Source organism: Octopus bimaculoides, chromosome 19 (assembly GCF_001194135.2).
Source record: "Octopus bimaculoides isolate UCB-OBI-ISO-001 chromosome 19, ASM119413v2, whole genome shotgun sequence".
Classification (NCBI taxonomy): Eukaryota; Metazoa; Mollusca; class Cephalopoda; order Octopoda; family Octopodidae; genus Octopus; species Octopus bimaculoides.
Genome location: NC_068999.1, coordinates 25,727,539 through 25,735,919, shown reverse-complemented (window position 1 = coordinate 25,735,919; position 8,381 = coordinate 25,727,539). Strand labels below are relative to the sequence as shown.

At 32.9% G+C, this 8,381-nt stretch overlaps 1 protein-coding gene across 4 annotated transcripts in view; it reads left to right on the top strand.

Moving 5' to 3' along the window:
• The window catches only part of LOC106877516 (cohesin subunit SA-1), a 106,783-nt gene that overhangs the window by 70,478 nt on the left and 27,924 nt on the right, over positions 1-8,381 (top strand). For all 4 annotated transcript variants that reach the window (XM_052974647.1, XM_052974645.1, XM_052974644.1 and 1 more), the window contains exons 17-23: positions 32-91; positions 1,496-1,639; positions 3,588-3,658; positions 4,975-5,062; positions 5,949-6,029; positions 7,269-7,361; positions 7,847-8,000. In XM_052974647.1, coding sequence (XP_052830607.1) covers positions 32-91; positions 1,496-1,639; positions 3,588-3,658; positions 4,975-5,062; positions 5,949-6,029; positions 7,269-7,361; positions 7,847-8,000 — 691 coding nt within the window. The remainder of the gene's footprint in view (positions 1-31; positions 92-1,495; positions 1,640-3,587; positions 3,659-4,974; positions 5,063-5,948; positions 6,030-7,268; positions 7,362-7,846; positions 8,001-8,381) is intronic.

Here is an 8,381-nt window from a genome sequence, read left to right as displayed (position 1 = left end):
TTAATTTTTTTTTTTTTTTTACCTTCTGCAGAACCTTGAAGCATTATTAAGATACCTACATGAAATTGTTGAAAAACACACAGATTCTGAAGTAAGGAGTGTTTTTAATTGTTGCTGTTTTATACTCTGAATTTTTTTTCATGTTAAATGTATGGTTTTTGTTTATGGTATTTTATTTTTTTTTCTTTTCACCTGGTTTACTCAATGCTGTAGATTTACTAATCCCATATTATGAAGTAAGTTAATAAGATAAAACTGATAGTCTTTTAACTTTTCTCATATATTTTTTTATATACCTTACTTCTAGCATGAATATTGTACCAATATGATTCAATTAATTTTGAAAATAATAATGATATTTAGTAAAATTACTTAAGTTGGTGTTAGGAACACAACTTGACCCAATGTTATTGTATAACATTATTATGAGATTTATCCCTGCTAAAAATTCATGTTATTCCTGTACTGACTAATAACGTAAGCCAGGTTGGTATTGAAAAAGGCTAAATCCTTTGTCAAAGCATTCTATTTACGAATGTAGAAATACATGAAGGAAAATTCACAACACTGCACTTTCTTTTATTGTGGATGTGGAAAGCTTTCACTCTCCTCAAAGCAAGAATATGATATCCCTTTCTGAACTCTTTAGAATATTCATATTTTTAGCTTTTGTAAAATTGTATCTAGAAAACTTAGCATTCCTTTTAGTGATCAGAACACCTATAACTCTGAGCAGTTATCAGCACATGTGTTTTCGTATTTTAAATTTGTAATCAATAGAAAGTCCTCCGCTTGCTCAAGAAATGCTTAGTGACCATGCAGCTGACTTTGCTTTCCCAACTGCTATTATTGAAGATAAGCCCTTTGATAAAAATTATTTTTGTTTTTTCTTTTGCACAAGATCAACTTTTGTAAAAGGATGTTATCAAGTGAATTATCAGTCTAATATCATTCACAGATGGCAGTGTGTGAATAATATTAAGGTCAACTTTTACTCACTTGCGGCCAGTTTGACACTTTACCTCTAATTCAGTTTTAGCTCAATTTTAATTCAGCTTTTTGTACTATGATCAACCAGCGGTAAGGTACATTTTGACATAAAATAATTGAAATTTGGTTCAGTAGAAAAAAGTTATGATACAAAAATGTAGGGTCAAAAATGGGAGAGTAATACCTGATATTTACTTTGACTTGTAATTTCTCAGTTATTTGAAAAGCAAGCTATACTTTAATTATATATTTATATATTTCTTGTCCTGTATTTTTCCAGGTTTATTAAATACTTAAGAATATTGTTATCCCTTTCTCACATTTTTCATTTTAGTATTATTATTGATATTTTGTTATTGACTTCAGATGCATGAAAGGGAAAGTAAACAATTTCGCAATTCGAACATTCTACCTGCTAAAATAAAGCTAAATACTAAAAGGTCCTGAATTTACTTTCTCTACCTATTCCATTATCTAAATTCTGTCTTTCTCACTTAATTTTCAGGTCCTAGAAGCAGCATCTAAATGCTATGAGTGTTTGTGCAGTGAAGAATATGCTATTGGAGGAAAATGTGATGTGGCTAAAAAAACTTTGGTTGATAATCTTGTTTCTAAATTTAAAGAATCTATGCAAGATTTTTTTGCTGAAGTAAGATATTGAATATCTCGTTAATTTTTGCTTTCTCAAGAAATATTTACAATTATTGCCACTTCCTAGTCAATGTAACTCTTATTCATGTATTTACATAGCATTTAACTTGATTGGAAAGCTTTTATATTATTAATGAAAAATTAAATGTTTTTATAAATAATGATAATAATGATCCTCTCTATTTAAGGCACAAGGCCTGAAATGTTGGGGGAAGGGAATAATTGATTACATAAATACCAGTGTTTCACTGGTACTTAATTTATCGACCCCGAAAGGATTAAAGGCAAAGTCAACCTCAGTGGTTGACTTTATATATCATTTTAAAGCATGTTTTTCGCTCTATCTAATCGTGTTACTCTTTTTCTTTTTGAATAATTAGGCCATTTTTTTCTGGAATGTTGAATACAATATGAACAAAAAGCAAATTCGCACAATTTTCTTATTCTAGTTCAAGCTAGGCTGAAAAGCTGCTGAAACAGCTCATGATATCAATGAAGCATTTGGCCCAGGAACCAGTAATGAACGTACAGCACAATGGTGGTTCAAGAAATTTTGTAGTGGTGACAAGAGTCTTGAAAATGATAAGCGTAGTGGTTGCCCATCGGATGTTGACAACGATCAGCTAAGAGCCTTAGTCGAAGCCAATCCACGCACAACTGTTCGAGAGCTTGCTTCTGAATTAGACATAATGTATATGACAATTTCCAACCACTTGAAAGAGATTGGAAAAACAAAAAATGGGTGCCAACAACCCCAAAAAAGGCCATTTTGAAGTGTCGTCTTACCTTCTTTTACACAACAAGAACAACCCGTTTCTCAACCGGATTTTGACTTGTGATGAAAAGTGGATTCTTTACGACAACCGGTGATGCTCAGCTGGACCACAGAAAATTTTCCAAGGACCATCTGTGCTACGGTATGCTGCTAGTGCAGAAGGAGTTAACAAAAATGGACTTGAGAATGCTTGTGGATTGTGAACAAGAAGAGCCAACAAGAGAGAAGATAATGATCAAATGTTTGAGCTACACATTAGCTTACTCCTTGCATTCAATCAACATTGTCTGAACAAGTGTACAGTGTACCACTTGTTAGGGGTTGAAGTAATTGCAGGGCAACATGAGACGAAGTGTTTTGCTCAAGAACACAATGCACCACCCAGTGAAATCATGAATGCAAAACCCTAGCTACTAGGCCATGTGCCCTCAATATTAATAATCCTATCTACTAAAGGCACAATGCCTGAAGTTTTGTGGGAGGGAACTAGTCAATTGCATTGAGCCCAGTGTTTCACTGGTATTAAATTAATTGACCCCAAAAGGATGAAAGGCAAAGTCAACCTCAGCGGAATTTGAACTCAGAACGTAAAGACAGATGAAATGCTGCTCAGCTTTTTGCCCAGCATGTTAACAATTCTGCCAGCATGCCACCTTAATAATAATAATGGTTTCAAATTTTTCCACAAGGGCAGCCATTTTGGTGGAGGGGATTATTCAATTACATCGACTCCAGTATTTCACTACTACTTAATTTATTGACTCCGAAAGGATGAAAGGCTAAGTTGACCTCAGCAGAATTTGAACTCAGAATGTAGCAGCAGACGAAATACCACTAAGCATTCCACCCAGCGTGCTAATGATTCTGCCTTAATAATAATAATAACAATAACAACAACAACAACAACACTTTCTGCACGAGGCTTGAAATTTTGTGGGAGGGGTCTAGTTGATTATATCAACCCCAAGGCTCACCTGGTACTTATTTTATTGACCTCAAAAGGATAAAAGGCAAAGTCAACCTTGGTTGAATTTGAACTCAGAATGTGAAGCTGGAAGAAATGTTGTGAAGCATTTTGTCTAATGCTAACAATTCTGTTAGTTTGCCAATAATAATAATAATAATGATGATGATAATTATTAAAAAGAATATTTTTTTTTTGTATTTTCAGGGTGAACAACCTGATGAAGACGAAACTTTTGCTTTGCTTGCTAGTTTGAAGCGAATATATGCTTTTTATTGGTAACTTAAAGTATAAATTGTTTTGCTTTACAACTTAAATTTAGTTCTCTTTTAAGAAAAGCAATAAATTACCAGTCCTCCATCATGTATTTAGAGAAAGTGATTCAAAAATTTCTGAGACCTTGTCACCAATCTGCAACAGAACAATTTCTGATAGTAAATTAATGAGGTCACTACCTTCTCTATCACAATAGGCCCATATTTTTCTGTTTCTTTCCCAATAGGTTTCTTTAAGGATATTTTGGCTACAACATGCCATAAATTCATAATTAACAAAATTACATAGTATTTTCTTCTTTTTGTTTGTTGGTCAGACGATGTCTCACATGCTAATTCCATTTAGTAAGGTAATACAGTATGTCATATGTTCAGTGTACCTAGCTCACTTGGGGGTATATTTTACTCTCTGTGGTAACAGCATTTGTCTCACATCTTTCTCTCTCTGGCTACACTTTTCATCATCCTCTTTATAGTCGGATACAGACACATAAATCCGATTTTTGGTGAAAAAAGGTAGCATTTTCCCCACTTGTCTTGCAAATTTTATTTCTAATTCTGACTCAACCAACAATACTTTTTAAGTTTGTTAAATATAATCTGACAATATATCTGAAATCAAATCAAGTAAATGATATTTTGAATGTATTTAACATGTATGCTTCAGATAGTTGTGCAGTAGGTAAGAGAATAGATTCATCTCTTATGCAGTTATCTGAAACATACATATTAAATGCATTCAAAATATTATTACTTGGTTTGACTTCAGTTTTATACATTATATGACTCTATATCCTGTATAAGCTAACCAGTCTTAAACCCATTCACAAAGATACTATAACAAGGAATTGGAGTGGTTTATTCTATTCGAGTTGGAAATTCCAGTAATGTTCATTGCTTCTAAACATAACATGAATTTTATATATATATATATATATATATATTGCATAGGCATTGTGAGACCTTGTGATAAACTCAATATACATATACTTCAGAATGAAATGTTAGTTGAGTACGGTGCGGAAATAAGAAAATGAGATGACAAAGCTATAAAAGATTATCTTATGAACTTCAGTAGCTTACAGCTGTTTCTGTTATAAGATGCAGTGGACTCACAGTTGAATGCCTAAGTAACACCTTGTAGCTTCATTGGAGCTTTACTCAACTCTGAGCCCCCTGCATCTCATAGCAGAAACAACTGTAAGCTAATGAAGCTCATAAAATAATCATTTATTCCTTTGTCATCTCATTTTCTTATATATGTGTGTATTCCTGTTAATTTATTCTTATTCTAAAAGATGAATTTTTCTTCTCCACAGTTGCCATGATCTGAATACCTGGGAACTTTGGGATGATGTTTTTCATATTGTCAAAACAGCGAATGAAAATAATGCTATTCCTGAAGAGGTAGAATTTATATTTCAATCATTTTCCTTTATTATTTCTGAGATAGCTCAGAAATGTATCACAGAATGTAATTGTATTCTTAGGATTCTCTTCAGTTTTCATCCCTTTTGCATGGTTAAAATATGTACCAGTAATATACTGGATTTAAGTTCATATGTGTATATACTCTTATAAAGATTAATCCTTTGTCTGAGTAAGAAACCAACATTTCTAAAATATTTTTATGCTGATTTACTTGTTTAGTATCTCTTCATAGGTTCAATTCTTACAGCTGTAATGAAAGAGTAGCAGTAAGCAAACTTTGTGGTGGTTCTTTTTTAATCAGGTGGTAGGAAATTTTGAATCAGAATATAAGTTTTAGGAAGGGAATTTTTATTTCACTTTAGGGAGAGTTTCATTGATTTATGAAAAGGGAAATTACTGCAAATTATAATATTCATGCACAGTAAAGGTTATAGCATTAACAATTGCAGTTGTTAACACTGTCACTATTGTATAACATGGCTGTTCGCACACAGCATCATACACTCTGAGGGAGAGGCCCTTTGTTACCATCAGAGGTAGGAGCTCTCTGAACTTTGTCCAACCTATTCTTATTCCACCAGCTATGTCCTCAGAGCGACCACCCCTGCTACTGACTTGGTCACCTAGGTAACGGAAGCTATCAACTACTACTAGTCTTTCCCTTTGGCATTTGATGGAGTCTATTTTCTGTACATTTTTAGTGTTAATTGTACCTGTGCACCTTCCACACACAAAAACTAGTTTCCCTGTTAACCTTCCTCGGATATTGCTGCACCTTTATCTGTGTTATATTTTGTAGTAGTTTGTGCATATAAATGCTTTTTCTTTGAGTTTATTTAAATGAACCTATTTATCACTGTAGGTTATATGTAAGGCAATTTCAACCTGCTCAATGGCAATTATGTGGTGGTTACAGAAACTCGATGAAAACAACCCTGACAAGGTATGTTAAACTCTTTAGTAAATACCGTTTGAGAAAGCTTTGTTGTATGAATTCTGAAAGGAACACTGTATGTCCTTCAATAAAACATGTTTTCAGTATGCTTAATTAAAATGTTAAGAAACACCAAAGACCATCAGCATTGGGCTTTTTGTTTCAAAAATATGTTTTATTGGTTTCGTTTTTTGTTTGAATGGAAAAACAAAAGAGCCTATTTTGTGTTCTTCATAATCCTCTTGTCTCGGTCTTTGCAAATAAAAGTGTGTGTGTGTGTGTTGTGCATCAGTGTCATGGTTGCAATCTGGAAAGAGCCAGTTCCTAAACTGAAAAAGAATGTATAAAGTTTTCAAATACGATCGGTTATCAATACAAATGGTATTGCAAAGAAATTAATAAATATTTAAAACAGATGATAAAGATTTGATTCCATACAAATTGTAAAATCTTGTTCAAATTGATATAACAACTGAATAATGATTTGTGAATGTAATTAGCTCACTAGGAAACTGTTTGTGTTCATGTTTTCACTTCTTATGGAAGTTAGAGCACATAGAAGTAAAGACGAAGATATTTCAACATAAAGTATTTAATGAAGAACTAGATAATGCTGATTTAGTTTGTTCATCATTTCATAATCCATAAAAATTATACAAAACTTAAAACTCTAGGCACCTACGAAATTTGCTTCCCAATCATGTGGTTTTGCGTTTAGTCCCACTGTGTAGCGTCTTGGGCAAGTGCCGTTTAATATAGCTCCAGGGTGGCCAAAACATTATAAATAGATTTGCTAGATGGGAACTAAAAGAAGCCTGTTATATGTGTCTGTCTTTGTCTGATAGCACGTGGTAGTTACAAATGTTAGTATGACTGCCATGCCAGCATTTGTTGCTAATTTCCAGTCTTCTATGGAAACCTGTCTGGCCATAGGGAAATATCATTTTGCTTGGAAGCAGGTGAAGGTTGGTGACAGGAAGGGCATCTGGACATAGAAAATCTGCCTGACCTGTGTAAGCATAGAAAATTAAAATGATGATGACAATGCTGATGTCCAATGTTTGTAAAGTGTGTCAGTCCTGTACTAAGTTATATGTCTGTGTGCATTTTTTTTATCTGTGTACCTCTGCAAATTCTTCAGTGCAATAAAGAACTATCTTTTGTTTTTATCATTCTTTTGACATTGAAGTAGCTGCAACTATTATGTTGTTAAGAAATGGTTTTGTTTTGTCTTTTTTTTTTCTCCAGGAAAATATCCGAGTGTTGAAGCGCCGTTTAATAGATCTGATGAGATATTGTAATGAACTAATCTTCCATTCCCAGGACAAAGTTAGTGAAGAGGTAAATAATATAACATTCAGAATTAATAGTTGTTATAAATAAACGATTAGTGTTATGAATTATAATATCCTATCATTAATTCCTTTCCACAATAGTAAATGATAGATAAAAATATAGATATCTTATTATTTTGTATTGAGTATGTCAAGCCTTCGGTGGCTGGCCAAGAAATGTAAAATCCAAGCCCTAACGGCAGACCATGTCAGCAAATAACTTGTAAATTGTTGCTTGAATTGCTCGTTCCTCTCAGTAATGATGTATTATCTATAAACATGGGTTTTATATACATTTTTAAATCAAAATTATAATTATATTGCTTCTATGTTGTTGGGTTCTGTCATATCATTAAGACACACAATGACATCAATATATGTTCTACTCAATCTGTGCAAGTGAGGATGTGACAGGAAGGGGTGAAGTTTTTCTAAATGCAAAGTGGTTAGATATTAACATGGATTTTATGAATGATATTTCTTTATTTTCAGGCTTATATAACTATCTGTGATTTGCTGATCGTTTTCAGCAAGCATCTTGGAGAGAATGCTTTACTAAAAGCTCTCATCTATGAACCAGATAAGAGCCTTCAGGCTCAGCTCTGTGGTTTTCTTTCAGATAAAGTATTTGTGGAAGATGATGATGGTTAGTATCAGGTCTACTTAGCCTTTTATTTTTCTTATGTCCATAATTTAAATAGCAATAATGTACTGATGAAAATTCAGTATAATATTTTTCTCTTTTACCAAATTTATCATCTAAACTTTATTTCTTGTTAGTGCTGCACTGTTATGTCTTCCTTTTTAATTTTGTCTCAAGATTGCGTGTTATTGAGAGAGAATGAAAAATGCTGTCCTTACACTATTCTTCTCAGACTTGTGCAGTTGAAATACACTCTTTGACACCTATTACAGTGAGTTAGTGATTTGGATACACTGATAATACATGAAAGCAACAGGAAAAGTCTTTTGTACAATTATAAGTATTATACTAAAGGCAAATGAGAATAAAGCAAAATACAAGCTT